The sequence below is a fragment of the Rhododendron vialii genome, chromosome 7a (assembly GCF_030253575.1).
Source record: "Rhododendron vialii isolate Sample 1 chromosome 7a, ASM3025357v1".
Taxonomy (NCBI): Eukaryota; Viridiplantae; Streptophyta; class Magnoliopsida; order Ericales; family Ericaceae; genus Rhododendron; species Rhododendron vialii.
This window is the reverse complement of record NC_080563.1, coordinates 10,250,331-10,272,623: the sequence shown is the minus strand read 5'-3', so window position 1 is coordinate 10,272,623 and position 22,293 is coordinate 10,250,331. Positions and strand designations below refer to the sequence as shown.

The window sequence follows — 22,293 nt, the reverse complement described above, 5'->3', positions numbered from 1 at the left end:
CTCATCCAATCTCCAATTTTCTAAAAACAATGTTGTAGTACTACTAAATTGCGCAAACGAGAGAAACCAATTTTGTCAAGTTGATTGTCTTATTTCTTTCTCTAGTGGAGATTTATGTTCGTGTCCCATGGAAAGCATGTTTGGGATTCAGGGTTATGGAAAACCTCTGAACCCCCGTTCACTAATATATTAACACTTTGCTAACTCCCGCTAATGTATAACGTATGACAAAAAAAAAAAATTGCACAAACATACCAAAAGTATGATTAACCTGTTCAAGTTATAGCATGAATATATACTAGGTAAATGTTTGGATATACAATGATACAGGTCTAGTTTGGCTTTAAAAAAAAAAATGTCGGATTATTGCCAATAAGTTAATAATCCTAGTAAAATGATTTAGCTTATTTTTCTTTAGTTGGATGAATAAAATGGCTTTTGAATTTCCAATAAACTAAAAAGCCAAATATGTAGGATATTTATTGCAACTCGATAAGTCAACAATTCAGCTTACTCTTTTAGCCAAACAAGCCCATCAATCTATATGAAACGAAAGTTTGCGTTAATTATGTTTTATTCCTTATAGAAAATAACATCACTCGAGTGGTATAAATTAAATCAGATATTGTTTTTTATCACTTGTCCAGAAAATTCCTTTTTTTTTTTTAGTCATGGAAGATAGTTTTACTTCGCCCCTAAGTTTTTTTTTTTTTTTTTTGTCAAACGGAAATATAAAGATTTTTTTTTTTTTACTTCGCCCCTAAGTTATTCCAAGAACAAAGATGTGAAATTGTCAAACTAATAAGTTATTCAGTTTTGCGTGGCAGCTTCTGAGTTGAAAATCGCTGTCTCATAGGTTTTTTTATTCGAACGAAAGATCTTCACAATTACCACGTAATTGTCATACATTCCGCCTATTAAATAAGAGCAGCATCGACAAAATAACCAAATAAACAGGTCTGATTTCCTCTATCTCGAAAATCCCAGTGCCTATATTGAGGGACTATCTGGCCGTCAAATTGTGTGATTTATTTTTTGGTTAAACTATCAACGCCCACAAAATTCCTCAACACAGAGGCGCATAAATTTTCGGCACAAAAAATCCTACCTCTTAACAAATATAACCAAATACAAACAACGAAAACGGGTCCCCCTCCTTCAAAAAATTTTCTTACGTGGACAAAAACAACAAGTTCGGTTAACCGTGAACTCTAACGCCGGTTTAGCCTCGGAGCTATCAATGGAAGTAACGGTATTGACCAAATTGGTATCTCATATTCTCACCTCTCTAATTTTGTTCCGACTCAAATATTAGAAATTAAATACTCCGGCCAGTAACATTTGGTACCGGCCAATATTGGTCAAAACCAAATGATACGGGATTACCTTAATCAATACTAGATGGTATCAAATTACTTTAAAATTTACGAGTAATTTTTTTTGAATAAATATATATACTAATATACTAAATTTTTTGATGTAAAAAACTAATACTAATAAAGATAAAGCCAAAATGATACCCGATATCTCAACGATACCTATCTTATCAGTGGGAAAATCAAACTTTCAGCTGGTATGATATGCATAACCACCTTGTAACAAACACACAGTACAAATGATCTATCTTCTGAGAAAATTTTCAACGGTCTTTCTATTGTCAACCCACTGGGTTGACAATAAGCACACAAGAGAATAAGAAAAACACATATTTCTATATATTTTTTAACACTTTTTAATATACATTCACACTTCTTATTGTCAGCCCAGTGGGCTGATTTTAGATTTTTCCAATTTTCAATGCAAAGATTATTTGGAACGCCTCCCACATGAAGTAAGACCCACATATATATGAGGTTCACATCATGCGAGAGGGAGTGGACAAGAGTTCTAACCAGTTAGACTCCCAACTAGTTCGATCTAGTTTGGACCTGTTGTGAACCCTTTTTTGGGCTCGCAACAATAGTCAAAACCGTTTATTTTTGTTAGAACTTGTCGAGAACATTGGCCACGTCAAAAATCACATTGATCGGATATCGTTTGATATGATATCGAAATGTATTTATCTTCGGATAATTGTGTCGAAAGGTTGTAATCCAGCGTTGCACACTTTTTCCCCCAAACTTAATACATTTCGAAACATATCAAACGATATCTAACCAACGTGATTTTTGGCGTGACCAATATTCCCAACGAGCTCTATAAAATGAACAATAATGATCGTGACCAATATTCCCAACGAGCTCTATAAAATGAACAATTTCGATTATTATTTCGGATCCGAAAAGAGCCCACAACGGGTCCAAACTGGACCCTGGCTGGCAGTCTAACTAGTTTGTACCTTTGCCCGTTACGTTACATTTGAACTTTTTTTCGCTCAGTTAATCTCTCCGAACCAAGAGGCTCGGCGCACTCAAAAAGCTCAGGTTCCGTTTCGTGCATTTGAGGCGCTGCGATTGATCAGATAAAAACTCGTTCCGCTTTTACATTACCCATATATCCCAAGCAAGCAAATAAAGACGACACCACTACACTGAGGAGCTGTTACATATTCCACAGAGAGAGAGAGAGAGAGAGAGAGAGAGAGAAGTGTTTGCTGAAACGAGCGTTTGGATCGGAAAAAGCTCTGAGAGAGGGATGGCGGATCACGGGGACTCGGTGATGGAGAAGATAACAGAGAAGTTTCACGAGGAAGATTCCTCGTCGTCGTCAGATTCCGATGACGGGAAGAAAACGTCGTCGTTCAAATCGGATAAGTTCAGGTTGTTCGGCCGAGAAACGCCCCTTCACAAGGTCCTCGGCGGTGGCAAACGTACGTTTATCACCACCGTCATCATTAAAGTTCATTTCTTTAACTGTTTCTTCTTTTTTTTTTGGCTCCCTCTGTTTTTGTTTATCGGTTTTAAAAATCAATTTGGGGTGAATCTAGTGCGTAAAATAGAATGGGTATTAGGGCATCATATTGTGCCAAGCCTCTAGCAGTTCGATTTACCTTTGGGTTTGTTTGGATCTCGGGGAAGAGAAGGGAAAATTAAAAAATTTAATCTTGCCTTGTTTGGTTTGAGAAGAAAGAGAAGAAGAAAATAGAAAAACAAAGAATTGTGCACGGTAAACTTTGCTCTATATTTACTCACACTTTCTTTTCTTAATTGTTAAGAATTTTCCCTTTTGTTTCCTTCTTTTCCACATGTGCCAAACAGACCCTCAGTACTGTGGGAAATTGTCTTATTTGTGTTATATAGGAATCTAATGATATTCAAGTTAATGGGTCATGAAAATTGAACCCTAATTGTCGGTTGTGTTCTTAGTGGTATTTGTGAATTTGTGTTATAGTAGCAGAAATAGCGTAATTTTCCCTTTTTTCCTTGTGCATCTGTTGTGTGGGTGTACGGGTGGATCTAGATCTAGAATGTTCAGAGGTTTGGAATGAATTATTGTTATTTAGGTCTTAGAAGTTAAAAGTGGTGGTTGTTTATAATTATTGGCTGTGTTGATGGAAAAGTTAGTTTTTTGTTTTGCAATGTTTGCTGGGGTCACACACCTTTTTTCCGAACTTGAAAGTTGAAACTAGACAGCAGTAACGGACTATCGGGTAAGACCATTTCCAGCAATTTGAGTAAACCTTCAATTGATGTAAAAGCACTCCAGCTGGGAAAATTCAAATCTAAGCATGAATTTTATAAAGTGCACTGTTTTGAATTGAAGAAGGAACTCTTTCTTCTTCTCTCTCTGTGATATAAAAAGTGCACTGTTTTGATCTGTGGTGCAGCTGCTGATGTGTTTCTTTGGAGGGACAAGAAGATATCTGCTGGAGTTCTTGGTGGGGCCACTGCTATCTGGGTTCTGTTTGACGTGCTTGAGTACCATTTCCTTACATTAGTTTGCCATGCATTGATACTCGGTCTGGCTATGTTGTTCTTGTGGTCTAATGCTAGCACCTTCATCAACAAGTAAGACATTCAAACTATAGGCAAATAATATCCTGTTATGTATTCATCTGTGTTTGTTTTGGAGTCTTTACCAGGTTTTGCTATTTTTCAGATCTCCTCCTCGCATTCCAGAAGTTCACATTCCTGAGGAGCCAGTTCTGGAGTTCGCCTCTGCCCTCAGGATTGAAATAAATCGGGCTTTTGGTATTCTAAGGGAAACTGCTTCAGGAAAAGATCTCAAAATGTTTCTCTCCGTATGTTTCTTTCTTCCTTCTACTTGATTGAGTCGTAACTTTTACAATTGACCTTTCCATTGGTGCTCGTATCTCATGGGGATTAAAATCCGGTACCGGTAGAACTTCATTGTTTTTGATCTATAAGCATTGGTGAGATTGAAGCACAAATCCTGCATTTTATAGAACCTGATGTCCACATATATGTTAGAATCTATAGCACATAGTGGCCCTTACTTGGGGAGAATTATGATATTAACGATTTTAGGCTGACAATTTGTATGGGTTTATCAGGTGATAGCTGGCTTGTGGTTCTTGTCAATTGTGGGGAGCTGCTGCAGCTTCTTGACTTTGTTTTACATAGGTAATCAATCAAGACGTTATTAGAGAAACATATTTATTTATTAGTCGGATTGTGTAGAATTTTACATTGAAGCTCATGATGTTGGTGACAGCATTTTTTCTGCTCCACACTGTGCCTGTGCTGTACGAGAAATATGAGGATCAGGTGGATGCTTTTTCAGAGAAGGCTACGATGGAGATCAAAAAACAGTATGCAGTCTTTGATGAGAAGGTTTTGAGTAAGATCCCAAGAGGACGATTTAAGGACAAGAAGCAGGCTTAAGAGCTTAGGATGGTCCCAGGTAGGCCATTGCTAGGTTTCAAGATATATTTGGTAGCCGTTTTGTCAAGGTGTTGTGAGTTGTTCATCTATTGTTGGATAGAACCCTGTTTTTAATGTGTCCTTTTAGGTTTTTGGGTTCACATCTTTCTTTCTTTTTTTATCTGGGTTCACAGTATCGAAGAACCTGGTAGTTCTATACTCGTTTCTGCTGGTTTCCCGCTTTGTGTGATCTGTCAATGAAAGGTGATCAAGTTATTTAGTAAATTGCATGTCAAATACATTTGGTTGAAATGATGTTCTGGTTCCATAGGTTTTAGATGATGAAATTTTCAGTGTACCCCGACAGATCAGATTCATTTTCCTAGTGTTCATTTTTGTTTCTCTCTTTTGAAAAGATCGGTTATTTGCTTTTAAAGAATTGATGTTCCTGGCGTTTGCATTCATTTGTGCTTGTTTTAGGGCCAATATAGGCACCAAGTGGTTACGGAGCCTTTCTCAACTTGGAGATTCCAAATATATCATGGGAATTTGGAAACTCAACTTGGAGATTCCAAATATATCACGGGAATTTGGAAATTTGTTGTTCATTTTCCTTTCTCAAGTGTGCTGCAATCCTTTGCTTTAGAAGGTGACATCTATAAAGAATCTACACTATCCCAACCCAATTCAATTCATTACCGTCACACTTGCGTGCAGTTACATAGCCGTTAAGTCAACTACCTTGGCTTTTAAAAAATGACCTTGAGACCGCCTTTTGTGGGAAGGTGTGATATCCCCTCTAGTTCAGTATATTATCATTCAGGGTGTTTGATAATGATGTTTTTAGCCCATGTTTTGGATATGATTTCCGGTCTGAAATTGGATTTGGTACTTGGTGTGCTTCATACTTGAGATGTTTAAGTGAGTGAAGAAAGCCAGGGAACTCCAACGAACTCTGAAAACAGTTGCACTCACAGATGGCATTACACATTCGGTGACAGTGAACAAGTCTGTAGTTTCACAATAAGGTTTAACAACATTAAAGGCAGCAAGACATAACCACTCCAGAAACAGTGTAGTCAAACAACCCCAAGAAAGTCAAAATACCATATGTTACAAAGTGCAAAGACGCAGCGACACAAGCACTCCAGAACAAAAACAAGTGACGGAACCTAAACCCACAGAGTGATGGGGTATAGTTCTTTACCGGTTTTACTATGAAGACGCTAAGCTGCTCTTTCGACAAGGTTCTCATCTTTGGATGTAGTTAGTTTCACGATAATGATCATGACTGGCCTTTCCATCAATTTTGTCAAATGGAAACTTCAGAACACTGCAGACAGATCAAGCAACTCTCTCTTAGTGATGTGAGACTATGTTACTATCACAGAAAGTAAGTTAACTGCTCTTTCTTCCTTGAACCTCCGTCTCCATACAAATCATTCCATTGCTTGAGCTCATTCATTATAGATCCCTCGGTTGCAAAGCCTGCAGCAACCTGCAACAAAGATATCCAGTTAATATATCTGTCCATCAGCGAAACACAGTACAAGAATATCCCAAATCTCAGTGCAATAACCATGGAAAATGAGTTTAACTACACCAAGTTATTGGATATATCATACATGCACCAGAGTTTAATAACTGGAAAATACAGGGGGAAATTAGAAAAACTAAGGCAGGAATACAGGGTAAATTCAACAGGAAAACAGACAAATAAACTGTATTCTTCTTTTGATTCTCTCCTTTTTGTTACCTTGAAATGAGAGAGAGAGAGAGAGAGAGAGAGAGAGAGAGAGAGAGTGAGAGATCAATTTACCTGATTTCTTGCTTCCCTAAAGTCTTGCATGTTCAAAGGCCTGATAGTGATTACTCTTTCTTCTTTCTCCACCTCTGTGTCTAGAGCATCTTTTAAATTCTTCCCTTCCTGAGCTCTCCGCTTTTTCTCCTGTTAAGTCAACAGATCGAAAACCGAATTAGATAAACGACTGGTCAGGAACGTAGGCAGACAGTGTAACTAATTGAAGATCAATAGGACAAGAGATGATATTCTTACAAGATCCTTTAGCCTCTCCTGTCGAATTAGTTCCCTGACTGGCCTGTAAGCAGCTGTCGTGCACAAGTTCTGCTCACAACAATCGGGGACATGGTTAAAATCATCTTACAACAGGTCTAAATGCGAGTAACTTAATGAAACATACCTTCAGATCGCTTCCGCTATACCCTTCTGTCATAGTTGCTAGCTCCTTAACGTCTAGTCCTTGGTCAACTTTTTCTTTTGCCAGAAGAGTTCTCAAAATCTTCTCTCTATTCTCAACAGATGGTAGACCAACCATGATTCTGTTGATCACGAGGATCAATACAAACACAGAAAAAGAGAAATCATATACTACATATTTATAGAATCCTTGGTTTGCTCATAATCTAATAGAGAAACATAACATGATGTCGATAGCTTATGCAATTACTTGGAATTACCAATGGGGATAAGCATAAAAGTACCTTCTCTCGAAACGTCTGATAATCGCTTCATCGAGATCAAACGGCCTATTCGTGGCAGCAAGAACAAGAATCTTTTCGCCTTGCTTTGTCAAGAGTCCATCCCAATGAGACATGAACTCGTTCTTTATCTTCCGCATGGCTTCATGCTCTCCTGCTCTTGAACGTTGCCCTAACATGCTATCGACCTCATCAATGAAAATAATAGTGGGGGAAACCTTAGCCGCTACAGTAAACAGCGCTCGTACATTCTTCTCATCTTCACCAAACCATTTCGAAGTGATAGTAGACATAGACACGTTAATGAAGCTTGCTCCCGCCTCACTGGCGATGGCCTTGGCCAACATAGTCTTCCCCGTGCCAGGAGGACCGAATAGCAATATACCTCTGCATGGCTTCAAAAGCCCTCCTTTGAATAGGTCTGGTCTTCGGAGAGGTAGCATCACTAGTTCTTGGAGAGATTCTTTGGTTTCGTCCAAGGCACCAATATCACTGAATGTCATGCCGATTTCACTAGCTGGTATAACTTCTGGCCTTATGCGCTTCTCAAATTCATTGTCAGGAGGAACTTCCTGGTAGAAACAATAAACCAAAATAAAAAAACAGTACTAACCCATGACAAAAAAAGGGAACAAGAGTATGGATTGTTTTAGTACGGCAATGCTGGTGCAGATGCAGGCATATTTACATACTCAACTGCCCCCTTATCTAAACAAGGAATAAATTCCTACAGCTATGGCAGACAAGCTTACTACGGAATGCTAAATTCTTGTAAATCTCGTGCACACTGGGTTAGTACTTTAGTATGGACAATAGTGCACTTCTTTACCATGAATCTAATTCCATGCAGTCACTTTGTGCCAAAAAATTAAGTTGCCCCTTAACGGTAAATGACTGGGTTGTTATTAGAAATACAAAAATTTTGGAGCAATACTTTATGGTTGATGAGATAAATGGTATGTGGATGGTAATGTAAGACAACTTCACACAAAAAATGCTGCTCAGATTAGAGAGAGTTTACAGACTTGTTGGTAGACCCTTGTACTACAAACGATAGAGAATGAGGAAATCATAACATAAGTATCTCCCCCATGAATTCTAGCATAACTCACCGGAGCTTTTGATGCTGGGGCTGGATTGTTACCATCCTTCACTGCTGAAGCTGATGCTTCTGCATCGCTTTTATTCTCAGGGACTGTGCTTCCGGATTTTGTCTCTGGCTTCACAGCTATTGCCTCGTCCTTTTGGACATCCTATGCAATGTAAACAGGTAAGAAAATTCTTTAATATCCATTTTCTTAGATAGTTGAATAAACACAAAAAAAGCTTGGAAGGTTCAACCTTTGCTTCCAGTTTCAAAGTGTCCTTGCCAGCCGATTTGCCTTCCTGGAATATGCTCAAACCATGGGACAAACTGTTCACACCAACAAGAGTCAAGAGTCGGTTAATAAAAGCTTCAATAGTCCGGAAACTACTGAAGTAACATGCTAATCTAACCTTACAGATGAAATAACTAGCTTTCCGCTTCTGTATTCAGGGTCCTTTATATTCATCAAATGATAAGAGATTGCGGATACCACAATTTCCTCTATATAGTTTCCGAGAACCATGGTGTCCGCCACACAGATTGAACCCAGATCATCACATTCAAGGTCATTAGCCGCAAGTACTTCGTTGATATGATTTCTATTGTCCTGACATTGCATCATCTTCATATCCTCTGCCAGTTGAGACTTCCAGTTGACAAGATGGGTTTCATCTTCAGGTGCCTTGATTTCAATATTGTAAGGGAATAGAGCAGTAAGCCTCTCATCCACTTCTCCGTAGTTAGAACCCGAATCCACGATCCGTGAGCCAAGGATCAGAACTGGTCCTGACAGTCTTTTCAACATTTTTTGGAACAAGGTATATATCCTTTGCGACCTAAAAAGGAGCTTCTCGACATCCCTAAGATACAAAACAATGGGACTGGTTTTTGATATTGATAGTAGGACCTGTCAGAGAAATCAAAAATCACGTCAGACTAGTAAAAAGGGTTCTAAAATATGTTAGAAGTGCAAACACATTTGTGTAAGTGTAAAACAATATGTGAAATTGAAATTCTAGTTTAAAGGCATTATTTAGTTCTCCAACACTTCTTATTGCGTGTTTGCTAGCATGAACCATTACGTAGGTAGTTTAAATAAGTTAAACAGAAAAATTATTTAGCAAACTGTAATCAGACAGAAACTTTGGGACCTCTAGATAGATCAGTCCAATAGATGCTACCCCCTCCGTTTCACACCGTTGGCCTTTTTGTGAGTTTCAACCTTTCAAGTTGACATACATTTAGTTCACACAGAGTAAATCATAAGGTAAAAGTTTATATATATTTAGTTGACACAAAAGTAAAATCAAAAGGTATTGCATACCAGCATTACCCTTTTTCCCACTTTTTTAAAACATTCAAAACATCTCTGATGAATACTTTTGGAAAATTACAAAGTTTTATGCTTCAACTTCTCAAAACGGACATGCCTTTGGGACCTCCCAACTAGGAAAAGTGGACAAATAAAAACGGGGCTGCAGGAGTACCTTGTAAAGTGTCTGTACAAGAAGCTTCTCATCAAAAGACCAGCTGCTTGTGCGCTTGAGAGGAGCTACAGATCAGAATAAAAGGAAAAAGCAGATACAGCGACTGTTATTGCTCGATGATCTCAAGAAACATATCTCCTACATGTTCATCAGCCCAAAGTGACAAAGTCCACTATTGATTTAATCTGAAACATGAATGCGATAGATTTAAATAATTTCCTCCTGCCTTAGATATGCTAATTGAGCATTTTTTTTCCTTGAAAACAAACACCAATTACTTGACCTGCTAACAATTTCTACAGTTAATCACTTCGTGTCATCACTTCCTGTCACGCCTGTGGCTTTTCTCAGAATCATTTTGACATATGTCAAGATTCCACAACAACAATTCCAAAGGTTGATTTATCTGTTCTTGGAAATCCTAGTGGCTCACCAATAAGGGGTTGTTCTTAATTCGATGAACATCAAGAGAAAAAAACACCCGGTAGCTTAAACACATATACTAGGAAGAATTGTTCTTTTGAGTGGTTCTTTTCTGGGCTAATTTGGAGATATCATATGGCAAGGCCCTGATACATGTTTAGCTGGAAACCACAAAAGTAACTGCCCAGAAAAGCTGAATAGACCATCATGTCTTCCTCCACCCAACTTGCACTAGAAGTAGCACACCATGAACTATGTGGGATTCCGGAAAATATTCAACAGATGGATTGAATATTAAAGGCTATCAATTCTAATGGTAAACAGAATTTCCATATATCATGTATCCTTTTAATATATATATATTTTTTTGACATGGGTATCCTTTTAATATTGAACGCTCCATAAGCACCTGGATTTGAAGAAGTGCATTGTGAAGCAAGGAAATTCATATTAGCTGAGTCAGATGCATTTCTGCGAAGCTTTGGGGGATTGGAAGAACATTCTGTTCCCCTGCAGCTGAAAAGAAAAGAAAAGTAGAAGGAATATGAAGCAACCAAATAGGTAACAAACCAACATTTTTACCATTTTCAATCAAGAACAAACACTAAGCCATACCTTGATCCAACATCTACTCCACTGCTTTGCCTACGTATATGGCCTGCAAAAGAATCTACTTAGAGCTCACAGATTCATTATTATGTAAAAGAGCATTCAAAAAATCTGAGTCCTAAAAGAAGCTGAAGCCCACTACAACATGTCAAGAAACAATTTTGCTCAAAAAAAATTAGAGCTAGGGGTAGAAAGAGTTTCTGATCCTAGAATCTACTGTGTCAACCGCATATATATATAAATAAAAGCAATGAGGCTACCAAGCTAAAGCTCATCTTCAACATGAAACAGGAAAAAGGAAAAAAAAAAAGGAAAAGGAAAAGGAAAAGGAAAAAAGAGAGTACCTCTTTTTTCGTCCTTTGGCTGAAGCATTGAAAAAGATCCAAACAAACCCGACATCCGCTCCAAAGTTGATTCTGAAATGGACCTTTTGAATGGCTTCAAAAGAAGATTGGAAGTTAGCAAAGAAATAAACAGCGTCTAGCATTTCCTTATTTTCATCCCTCAGGCACAATCCTGCGCAACAGATTATGTGCTGGGTGCAAAACTGGAAATTAAACAGACAAAGCACACACAGTTTATAAATAAACAGCATCTAGCATTTCCTTATTTTCATCCCTCAGGCATAATCCTGCGTAACAGATTATGTGCTGGGTGCAAAACCGGAAATTAAACAGACAAAGAACACAGTTTATAACCTCCAAAATAAGACATTTATAACCAAGACAATAAGGTATCTAAATGCAGAAAAAGAAGCTGCATGCTCGGAATAAATGGTAAATACTGAAAACTCACAGATTCTTTGTTCGAACCCCCATATTTGCTCTGGACCTGTAAAGACCGACCATGTCTAAATCTTAGTATAAAGAGAAACCAAAGGAAAACCTGAATCTTTTACCTACCTTTAATAGAAAGTCCGTTACATCCAACAACAGCAACTTGGCTTCAAAATAATGCGCTAAAGCCTTTGCAAGCATTTGTTGGTAAAGTTCTTCAAAATGTGAAATATATTGATCAAGGTTGGTGAAGACATACACAAAACAATGTAATAAACTGACGCTAGATCACATCGACCACATATTGAGATAACCAACCAGCAGGTCCTGAAAGCAAAATAGCACGACTTGCAGGAGAAAGGTTCCGTGTGTGCTTGGAAAAGGCAGCTTTCTTCAAATGTACAAAAGCCCCACTCGTCAGTAAGATCTTTGTCTGCTCACTATCATCACGATCAAAAAGAGTACGGCATTAATTTAAGGCAAAACAACAATAAGATAAAAATTCCATAAACGGAAAATTCGATAAGCAACACTAACTATAGGCAATAGAAAGTGGGTCCTATGTTCACGTCACACCCAATCCCATTTAACTTTAGAAAGGGTGTAGTTTCTCTCTCTTCTTGATGACTAGAAAATCTACGTCCAAGAAACTTTAATGGCACACTGGTAACTTCAGTAGAACCGATAGACCTCATTTCAAGAAGGCTTCTTTATAAAATATACGAACACCTGCTTATTAGTACGCCTTCTAGGATTCATCTCCTTGCTAAAATAGGGACCTGTTCAATGAGAAACCCCTTCCCCTTATGTCTCCAACCAAACCAACGTTTCTCAACGGAAGACAACGGAAGAACCTATACCTCAAAACATATATTTTTACCACAATTAATGTTCAAACCTCAATTCATGGATTCTTATCTTAATACTAGATGTTAAATTCCTAAATCTCCACCACCAACCACTTTTAAGCTTATAGACCCAACCATTAGCTCAAGTACATTAATGAATCCTTCAGTTCATCTTATCAACAGTGTGCCCAGCATAATTCTAAAACTTCCACAAATGAAATGACTAAAACCTGATGATTCTTGCATCAAATGGAAAAAAATTCCTTGTCACTCTCTCTTTCCAGACCTCCTGTGCACCGCAACACTATTCATTCGATAGAAGAGATAAACTGTTTATTCATCATGCTGCTATTTTACCATATGTTATCAACCTCGACTCATAGTTTTATGGTTCACTATGCACAGTACTTGAAATATAACCAGCTGGCCAGATTTCTGATGATTAATTTTTAAACCGTTTAGCATCGTTTTAAGCCAAGAACCAAAATACAAAAATGATCTGACTCGAAAATACACCTTTAACAAAATAACCGGATAATCCAACAATGCCCTGCTTCCCGAGCTATTTCCTCAGGATGGGGACAGAATTAGCACAATTAAAAACTACACCCATTAAAATATCGGTAAAAGACAATAGTGGAAGAAAAAAGAAGATGAGAAAACCAACAAGTCGTTCAGAACCCAAAAGCCGGAAGCACATGACAGTGAGACACGTAGCTTGAAAGGTATAGAATTTCCACTGTGATATAAGCATGCACCGGAAATACGAAAATATCTTCCATATAATAAAATGACACGCACCATTAGTCACCAAAAAAGATAAGAAACACAATATAATACTGCGAAGAACGATGACACAAATGGGGACACTTAACTCGACAGGTGGCATCAAGTCAACATCGTTACAGAAATCTTTATCAAGTACAGTATGAAACAAAGAAAAACACATATTTTCATCAGGGCTATTCCTGAGGGAAAGTAAGTGCTTCGGGCCCAAGTGTTTTTCAAAATTAGGGGCCTCATACTTTATAGGTTGTTATACTATGTATAACTAAAGAATCTAATTATATCAGGGCCATCCCTGAGGGAAAGTAAGTGCTTCGGGCCCAAGTGTTTTTCAAAATTAGGGGCCCCATACTTTATAAGTTGTTATACTAGGTATAACTAAAGAATCTAATTATGTTAGCGCGATTACTAGCTCAAAATGTAAAGAAATTTATATTCAAGTGACACTTTTGCATTCTTGTAATGATCAATACTATCGGAAATTTAATCCACCTAAAAAAAAGTTTTCTTTTTGCTTTTAAATTGATTTACCGTTTATTTTGTTTTCTCGTAAAAGTATGTAACGAGCCCCCACCATGAAGTTCGCCTCAGGCACCTAATATTCCAGCAATGGCCCTGGTTTTTGTAAAATACTCACATAGTGTAGCAAAATCAGAAGAAACAGAGTGGGAAGAGAAGCATCCATTCACCTGAGATAATAGGGGAATTCGTCGAATGTGACCTTGGTATCTTTGCCATCAACAACAAGTCCAACCATCTCGTGTTCCATCCTCTCCGGCGTAACAGCGTTTGTAGAAGGAGTGGAACCAGTCCATTTGCTCACGGTTTGCCCCGAAGCCAGACCAATCCCTACTCCCACTCCTATCCCCACGCCCAAAGCGGACATCAACATGTGCTTCTGTTCCATTTGCCTTTAAACCCTAAACACTAAAACGGAACAAAGCGATGCAATTCTCTCTCTCTCTCTCTCTCTCTCTCTCTCTCTCTCTCTCTCTCTCTCTCTCTCTCTCTCTCTCTCTCTCTCTCTCTGTACGTGAGCAAAATCGAGATATTTGATTACAAAAATCTAACACTCTTCAAATGATTGGGACAGAATCGTGATCAAAACGAATTGGAAAACGATATTTGATTCTTAGGACCGATGATTACTTCTATACGTAACGGTTAACTCTCTCTCTCTCTCTCTCTCTCTCTCTCTCTCACACACACAATCAGGCGACGAAATCAGAAGAACTCAAAATATTTGCTTGAAGTTTATACATTCTACGCGAAGAACAGAGAAATATGTGTAGACGACGATAAATCTCCATTGATTTTCAGACACGAAGCAGTGTGGATACGTGGTAAACAAATTTCTTAACCGTTTCTCTCTCTCTCTCCATCTTTGTGTGTGTGTGTGTCTCACACTAAAAGGTTTTCGGACCTATATATAGTGAGGCGAGACAAGCGGATCTAACGTCCCAGAAAACACGCCGCGTAAGAAATAGAGAAATAAACCTCCGGTGACCGTAAACGGCAGTTCGTGGCGGCGAAGAGGTGCTCAACGGGATTAAGAAAGCGGTTACTCTCTCTCGCGCGGTTACTCTCTCTCTCTCTCTCTCTCTTTTTTGATCCGCTCTCTCTCTCTCTCTCATTTCGAGTTTTTAAAGGAAACACAGCGTTCGGCCCAGTACTTGGCTGTTTACGTGGCAAATATTTGGCGGTTGTCTACATGTTTCGAAAAAATGGCCGGTAACTGGGAAAGATTATTCAGTGTGGCCAAACCCCAACGCCAATTAAGAGCATCTCCAATGGGAGATGTCAATTCCTATGTGGACATTTTAACGGTAAAAATTGACACTAAAATTCAATCCAATCTAACAACCTTCTTTGATGAATACACATGGATTTGAAGGCAAGTATTCTCATGCCAACTTTTACAGCCACCCTCCTCCATGCCAAATTTCAAAAAATGACCATTTGTAGTTTGACATAAGGATTGGAGAGAAATAATTTTATGTCAAATAAATAAAACTTGACATAAGGATTGGAGAAAAATAATTTGATATCAAATTGAAGATATCAAAATTCCACATCAGCTTTTAAAAAAAAATTGGCATCCTCAATTTGACGTCAAGGATCGGAGATGCCCTAACCATGGGCCAGCTTCGTTCCATTTTCAGTGTGAAGTTGTTCGGAAAATACCTTAAGACAAACAAATACAGTACTAAAAAATGGTGCGGCGATGGTAAGTTCTGTAGAAAAATTTCTACAAACACAGACCAATGTACACATGATAAAATACAGACATGTTTTAAACCATTCGATTTCGATGTGTGTGAACGCTGCATGAATAGTGCTATATGTACCGAAAGGGGGGGAGAGATTTCGTACCGACGGCCGCCGGTGGGCCGTCTCCGGCCACCGGACGGCCGATCCGAGCCGTCCAAAAATTCTAAAAAAAAAAAACGAGGGGCAGCGGAATATACATATATACACGAAAAAAGGATGCTCGGATCAAGCACCTTACACACCTCGGATGCCGTTGATTCCTGCGCAAGCCCCCTCGTTTTTTTTTTTTAGAATTTTTGGACGGCTCGGATCGGCCGTCCGGTGGCCGGAGACGGCCCGGAGCGGCCGTCCCTACGATTTCGGTACCGAGAAGATTGGTACCAATATCATTTCCGCATAAAATCACGTGTTACATAGTAGAATGTGATAAAAATTGGGCTAAATTTTTTGTGCTAATGATTTGTTGGTACTGTAATTCAGAGATGGATGTGTGCATAAAAAGAATAAACAACTGTGAAAAGTCATTAATTATTTGCAGATATCTCTCTTGATGCGCATAAATGTCACATAATAAACGGAAATGATATTCGTACCGACCTCCTCGGTACCGAAATCGTAGGGACGGCTGCGCCGGATCGTCTCCGGCCACCGGACGGCCGATCCGGCAATTTTATGTTTGGATATGTGGGAAAAAATCGATATAACTGTCGCCATCACGTTAATTCATGTTTGATAGTTTCTTCTTCCTGTAGTAAGCTTTAGTACGATTTGGACATAGACATGTAATGCGTCAACGCTCACCATAACTAGGGACCGCTCAACTAAGGTTTGACGAGAAGTTTTTCAGTGCCAGGTGGGCACAGGCCACGTGGTGCCGAGCATGCATTTTGGCCTTTCAAACGTGTTTTGGACGGTCGAGATCTGTTTGTGCTTGAGGGGGTGTTTTGATAATTTTACACTTAAAAATTACTCAAACAAATTTAGGCCGTCCAAAAGTGTTTTACACGGCCGAGATGGTGCTCGGCACCATGTGGCCCGTGCCCACCCGGCACTGAAAATTTTCTCAAGGTTTGACGGGGTTCAAGCGAACCCCCTGAGTTCAAAAAACGTACAAAAATTTTGTATACATCCTTTTCTTCCTCCGCCCTCCCACAATCTCAAGCCACTTACTTATTGCTCATTGGGTATCTACTGTCTTATGTCTGATGTCTGACGGCCGCAGAAGTAGATATCCAATGAGCCTTCGTAGCTAAAAAGGGAAAGAGGCGATGGATTCCTTCTGCAATGACGTATCTCTACCCAGATTCTACTATCCGTCTTTGGATTTCTGGACTTTTGCACACAGATTCAGGGCTTTGAGTTGCCGTATTAGACCGGCCGCAGGCTCTGTTCATTGGTCGGGGAGTTCAACTGGTCTTTTCCGATTTGGAAAATAAGCCAGCGTTTGTTGGCTTTATTAGGCTTTCCGCTTGGTTTCATTTTGCTTGGATACTCGTAGTTTCACATGTTCCATTCTCACGGAGGCCACGGTCGTTAACTTCAGGACATCAGAATTAGTCAATGTCGTCAAATTATGACTGAACTATGTATAATGTATTCGAACTCGAACGTCGCCTATGTGAAATGATTCTACGTAGGTAGATCAGCAATCCAACAGTACCAAATGCAAATCCCGTGTCACTAGAGACCAGGTAAGTAGTACTTCCGAATCAGGAAGAACGTTCGGGATTGGAAATCTCCAGACAACCAATTCAAGATATTAATTGCCCTGTTTCGGAATGTAGTCCGGTTACTTAAGCTAACAAGGAGATGTATGCACCGGTAATGACTAGGTTACAGTGGTCATCAAACAGATTTGCGTGGAAGAAATAGCCATGGGCCGGGAAGACAATAGAACGAGACTATGATTACACGCAATGTGCGTTACTAGTTCTTGCGAACACAGCTCCATGAAACTCAAATCCCAAATCAAAATGTTCTCTCTCGTACTCCAACAATATCACTGAACTTACTTTCATTCAAGTCAATCCAAAGCTAGCAATCTTGACAAAAAAGTGTGATAGATTGAAGTTAAATAATGTACCAATGTACACGATATTCATCAAATACAGATAAAAGAAATAAAAAGCTGACCTTTTGATCTAGCAAAATACAGTAAGACAGCATCACTATACTTGCATGCTGGACTTCCTTCGGCGACGGTGGCAATCTTCTCTTTGTTACCATGCTTCCAGTGGAAACAAAAAGGAAATGAAACAACTGGTTGATTCGCGAATAGCGCATTCCCCAGTATATATCTCCTGGGTGAATTTGCGCTGCGGTTGGCAGAAATTGCTATTGTATCATTTGCAGCAACCCTCCAAAGGTCATAGACAACAAATCTGCCAGATTTTGTGCTTTAGGTAGGAACCAACCGAAAATGTGTAGAGCAAGAATTCTATTTCATCAAATCTAGGAAAACAAATCCATTCCAAAGACTGTGCAACAGCATAGAAGGTAACAAGTTTCTTGATCGCGCAAAAATAACACCCATCACAACCCCAAGAAAAACAAGAGGCAACATCCTTTGAACATTGAAATGTGCTAGAGCAAATGCAACTGAACTCACAAGGATTGAACACCACACGGGCATGTACTTGGTCAAGGAGGGGAGAAGGAAACCACGGAACACAACCTCCTCCCAAGCTGGAGCACACACCGAAACCACAAGTGCATATAACGCCATTGCAACAGGGTCCCGTGCCACAATTGATTGTTCGACGTTTGAGAGGGTGACAGGTGTAGAAGGCATAAGAGGCCATAAGTCAAGGTTGAACTGTGAAAGCCGGTTAACCAAGGGAAACATTAGGCACCCAAGGGCTACATCAAACAGCCACTTTCCTTTCAGGCTAAATCTAAACCAATCGGATGGGAGGGGACGGAAGCGAGACAGGCAGCGATGGAGAATTGCAATTCCAGCAAGGCCTTCGGTTATATCAGTTAAGAGGCTGTACAAGGCTTGTCCTCTATATGTTAGAGATTCCTTGCTGAAACCCAACATCTGAGCTCCAAAGGGAATCATCCAAGAGCCCACAAACCAGAATGTGACAATCCACAGAAGCGTCACCTGCATCACGACGATTTTTTTTTGTTTATGATTATCCTTCTACTATCCATTTACAACAAATAAAAGAAGAAATACTGAACAGCAGCACATTATTTTTGTAAGTTCAACGCAAAATGTTATGAGCATACTCTTTCATTGCATAGCATTTATGGAGCAAATCAAAAGTGAACAAAGTTAAAAAGAAGAGTTCAGATAGACTCAAATTCTATACTACGGAGTATAATTTGTTATGTTCATATCCTCAAGAACCTAATTCGAAGTTAAGAAATGTGGCCTTGCGAAATTGAAGGTAGTGTCATTAAGAAAAATCAGCCGTGTGCAATGATGACCAGTAAATGCACCAGTAATAATTCTGATCAAGTTAGATGTACCAGTACAGAAAGGAAAACAAAAGAACACGCCTCAAGCCGTTGAGGAAAGATTTCATGCCTGGAAATTTAAGGTTGCCCTCAGCCTCATCGCTGATAAAGCTGAAAGGATTTTTAAGAAAAATACTCGTGTTGCATTTCCAAGTAGATGGAAATTCTCCATTTGATTGGAGAGCAATACTATTCCAAGTTCCAACAAGTAAAGAGAAATTCTGCATTTAACAACAATAAATAAAAAGCTTTTGTATTTGGTATCTCTTGATTCCTGAAGAAAATTACTTTCCTTTCTCTTTTCCATGCCCAAGATAGCAAATGACATGATAAAAATTGTCCATTTGAAATCCCCTTAATACGTCGCCACAAAGTATACCAATATTAAGAGCAAAAGAAATAAACTTACCTGGAGTATGGTCTCAGCTGTCCATGGCACGGTCCATGGTTTTCCAATAGCTCTAAATACTGCATCTGCAGCCTAAAAGGGGAAGGGGCAAAAAAACAGAGAGGCCAATAAGCAAATATCTTGACACATAACCTCATTTCAGCAATAAGTTGAATCTCAGGCAAGATATTCATTTGAATAAAAATGTTCATAAACTCTCTACTCACAAGTAGAATTAGATTGCATATATCTCAGTTTCTATTGAAGGCAAATAAGCAAAAGGGTCAATTGGGTTTGAGAAGGTGTAGTCAAAGAAAGAATGTTGAAGAGGCTTCGACGTGTTAATAAATGCCCGTAGACGTCAATTTTCTGTTTGGTTTACTTCAGCTAGTGGGAACACTACTAACACATAAAAGCATATCCAGAATGATCTATCGATCTGTATAATGTGCATAAGATATTGTCAAAGCCTATTTCGTCAAAGCTTACCTTCTTTACTTTCTTAAGGTAGCTAAATATGTGTTGTAGACTCATCCCAGTTACCCTTCTTAATTTCCCTATCACGTATAAGTTACTACAGCATACAACTGGAAGTGATTCATACTGATGGACTCAACAAGTCCAAATGCTGAAAGAAAACAATTCTATTTACAATGGTTGAAACAGGAAATTTCTTTGAGTCAGCTGCATCTAAACTCCTACTTTCAGATAGACAACAACTGGAATGACAACTTTAGGATTTGTTTGGTTATTTGGAAAGAAATGGAAGAGAAGAGGATAAATATGAATGAAAGTATGTGGAAATGTAAGGGAAATTGTACTGTACTTAACACTCTATTTTGTTGATTTCCTTCCCCTTTCTCCACCAACCAAACAATGAAAAATGTTTTTTCTCTTCTTTTCCCTCAGTTTGACTAAGTTCCAGACAGGCTGCTATGCTTACTGCTTGCCAAAGCCAAAATTTAGCATCAACAATGGACACAAAACCATCTCCAAATTCAGTGCCAATTTTTGGCAATGCCATTCTTGGTGCCAAATTTGCCAAATCAGCCAAGCCATTTGATTTGCATAGTAAAATGAGATGGGTTAAATACCTAAATCTAATGGTTTGGTTTTGAGATTGTGCCAAAATGACACCAAACTGGTGTAGTAGCATTGCTATTTTTAACTTCTTGACATTGTAATAACAAGCTAAAAATGACTTGACAATGCTATTATGGCACCAAAGGGTGGGCGCGCTCACAACCTTATGAGAATATCATCACCGACTAGGAATAATATCCTATAATTAGATATCATTCCAATTTCTTACAGTTATGCATAGATTTGAAGCTATCAAGACTATGCTGATTGAGTGAAGTGAACATTCCTCCTTTGTAGGATTCCTATAACATCTTTCCTCTTCAGCTCAGAGCTTATTTATGCAACAATACAGCTTTCAGTCTTTGGCATACGTAGAAGGCCACAGAACACTAACATCCAGAGAACTCACAAATCATAAGACAAACAGAATGATTAACCCACCTACCTCTTGGAGACTTGAAACCCAATCTCTTTTTCTTTCACTTGGCGTTTCCACTTTGGGCTCCACCAACTCTTCATGCACATTATCTTCAATAATCTCAGGTTTTGGGTCTCCAGATGCAAAATCTTCATCCCGAAAACACGATATTTTCCATTTCGGCAATACAGCCAATGAATTCAAATCCTAATCAATGACGTTAATTCATAACATCTCTAAACCAAAACATAAGCAGATAGTTTTCACACAGTCCAAACTACACATATATACATACATAGTAAATTGCAAGTTTCAAGATTTCTTACCTTGCTTGAAGACTTTTGAAGAGATTGAGAGGCCCGAAAGGTGCTCGGTAGCGGCAATGAAGCGGAGTGACGGTTCAAAACCCTAAGTCGAGAGAGAGAGGGAAGAAGGAGGGATGGGCGTTGAGCAAGAGAGGGAGAGCTCAACATGGTGATGATGCCAAGCCCTAATTTTATGCATCTGAGAAGTTATAAATACAACTGTTGAGCGCAGACATGAATGAATATATCACCACCTTTGTACGATGGAAATTGGAATTTGATCTTGTTTGACCGTTGACACGAGATAGCTACTATTCAAGGTGAGGGAAATTCTGCAGATTTCTGGTACAACAGAAAACCAAAAAAATGTTGTTGGAATTCTGATTCCAATGGGATGGGTCTTGGGCAGAGTATGGAAAATAATCCAGATTTTCCGAATCAATAATAATGCTACACGGACGCGCCTACAATGCTACGGACGCGTCTACCGGCCATTCCCTGATCACTCATCTCTCACATATATGTATACTCCCCCACTTATAACCGTGCAGACGTTCGTGTGCATCAAGGGGTTTCGGACACTTATGTGTTTGAACTTGGGGACATTTGCTGTGTCCCTCGGCTGCAATGAGACGAGACCATGCCACACAAATCAGGACAGGAAATCATCTACTCATTGATCCTGTGTTAATGCTGGACCCGGCTGGCTATATCTACTAATTGAGAAAATCTTATTCACACAGGAGCCGTGAATAAGGTTTACGGTGCTCAATCTCGGTCGTTTAAAAGTATTTAGGACGATCTGAACTTATTACCGTAAATAGATTGTCCTGATCATTCAAAACACTTTTAGATGGCTGATATTACGCAGAACCGTGAATAAGTTTCTTTCCAACTAATTAATCACTTTCCATGGATGCATCAAGTGACGAATAGTAGTTTTTCCATGAACCCCTGAGTGCAAATGATTTGATTGTTATCTGCACTGGTGCATTAACAAAAGGAGGCCATTTTCTAGATTGCGCTTGAGGGTATTGGAATATGCACTCCCTTGCGGTGCATCCTGCTGGATAGATTCGAACTGC

General features: G+C 39.0%; 3 protein-coding genes across 9 annotated transcripts; 1 reads left to right on the top strand and 2 right to left on the bottom strand.

Moving 5' to 3' along the window:
- Positions 1–2,366: 2,366 nt before the first annotated feature.
- LOC131333289 (reticulon-like protein B2) lies at positions 2,367–5,048 on the top strand. The gene is made up of 5 exons (XM_058367744.1): positions 2,367–2,809; positions 3,767–3,947; positions 4,039–4,180; positions 4,454–4,523; positions 4,615–5,048. The coding sequence occupies exons 1-5, from the start codon at positions 2,635–2,637 to the stop codon at positions 4,782–4,784; spliced, it is 738 nt and encodes a 245-aa protein (XP_058223727.1). The 5' UTR covers positions 2,367–2,634; the 3' UTR covers positions 4,785–5,048.
- Positions 5,049–5,837: 789 nt separating this feature from the next.
- On the bottom strand, positions 5,838–14,887 carry LOC131333349 (probable 26S proteasome subunit YTA6). Of its 6 annotated transcripts, none has more exons than XM_058367820.1 (17): positions 14,312–14,887; positions 13,968–14,253; positions 11,963–12,084; positions 11,771–11,859; positions 11,664–11,699; positions 11,213–11,306; positions 10,875–10,929; positions 10,669–10,775; positions 9,837–9,901; positions 8,760–9,256; positions 8,604–8,676; positions 8,375–8,515; positions 7,266–7,834; positions 6,965–7,103; positions 6,820–6,888; positions 6,583–6,711; positions 5,838–6,261 (listed from the first exon to the last, which is right to left on the bottom strand). In XM_058367820.1, the coding sequence occupies exons 2-17, from the start codon at positions 14,183–14,185 to the stop codon at positions 6,148–6,150; spliced, it is 2,517 nt and encodes an 838-aa protein (XP_058223803.1). In that variant the 5' UTR covers positions 14,186–14,253; positions 14,312–14,887; the 3' UTR covers positions 5,838–6,147. The 6 variants fall into 6 exon arrangements, with proteins under 6 accessions (XP_058223803.1, XP_058223805.1, XP_058223806.1 ...); XM_058367822.1 differs by having other exon boundaries at positions 10,669–10,769; XM_058367823.1 differs by having other exon boundaries at positions 10,875–10,917.
- Positions 14,888–17,539: 2,652 nt separating this feature from the next.
- LOC131333649 (uncharacterized) lies at positions 17,540–21,644 on the bottom strand. 2 transcript variants are annotated; one of them, XR_009201857.1, is made up of 5 exons: positions 21,230–21,644; positions 20,931–21,110; positions 19,424–19,495; positions 17,683–18,655; positions 17,540–17,591 (listed from the first exon to the last, which is right to left on the bottom strand). XR_009201857.1 is itself a non-coding variant. In XM_058368281.1 (4 exons), exons 1-4 carry the CDS (start codon positions 21,374–21,376, stop codon positions 17,987–17,989), a joined length of 1,068 nt encoding a protein of 355 aa, XP_058224264.1. In that variant the 5' UTR covers positions 21,377–21,644; the 3' UTR covers positions 17,593–17,986. The 2 variants fall into 2 exon arrangements, 1 of the variants encoding a protein (XP_058224264.1); XM_058368281.1 differs by lacking the exon at positions 17,540–17,591 and having other exon boundaries at positions 17,593–18,655.
- Positions 21,645–22,293: the final 649 nt, after the last annotated feature.

Excerpts from the sequence above, each read along its gene's own strand:
- LOC131333289 (XM_058367744.1), top strand. The coding sequence starts at position 2,635 with ATGGCGGATCACGGGGACTCGGTGATGGAGAAGATAACAGAGAAGTTT. Across the intron at positions 2,810-3,766 it reads GGTCCTCGGCGGTGGCAAAC|CTGCTGATGTGTTTCTTTGG; the intron begins GTACGTTTATCA and ends TCTGTGGTGCAG. Across the intron at positions 4,524-4,614 it reads CTTGACTTTGTTTTACATAG|CATTTTTTCTGCTCCACACT; the intron begins GTAATCAATCAA and ends TGTTGGTGACAG.
- LOC131333349 (XM_058367820.1), bottom strand. The coding sequence starts at position 14,185 with ATGGAACAGAAGCACATGTTGATGTCCGCTTTGGGCGTGGGGATAGGA. Across the intron at positions 7,835-8,374 it reads CCCCAGCATCAAAAGCTCCG|GAAGTTCCTCCTGACAATGA; the intron begins GTGAGTTATGCT and ends TGTTTCTACCAG. Across the intron at positions 6,889-6,964 it reads ATAGCGGAAGCGATCTGAAG|AACTTGTGCACGACAGCTGC; the intron begins GTATGTTTCATT and ends TGTTGTGAGCAG.
- LOC131333649 (XM_058368281.1), bottom strand. The coding sequence starts at position 21,376 with ATGTTGAGCTCTCCCTCTCTTGCTCAACGCCCATCCCTCCTTCTTCCC. Across the intron at positions 21,111-21,229 it reads TTCAAAAGTCTTCAAGCAAG|GATTTGAATTCATTGGCTGT; the intron begins GTAAGAAATCTT and ends GTCATTGATTAG. Across the intron at positions 19,496-20,930 it reads GGGTTTCAAGTCTCCAAGAG|GCTGCAGATGCAGTATTTAG; the intron begins GTAGGTGGGTTA and ends TTCCCCTTTTAG.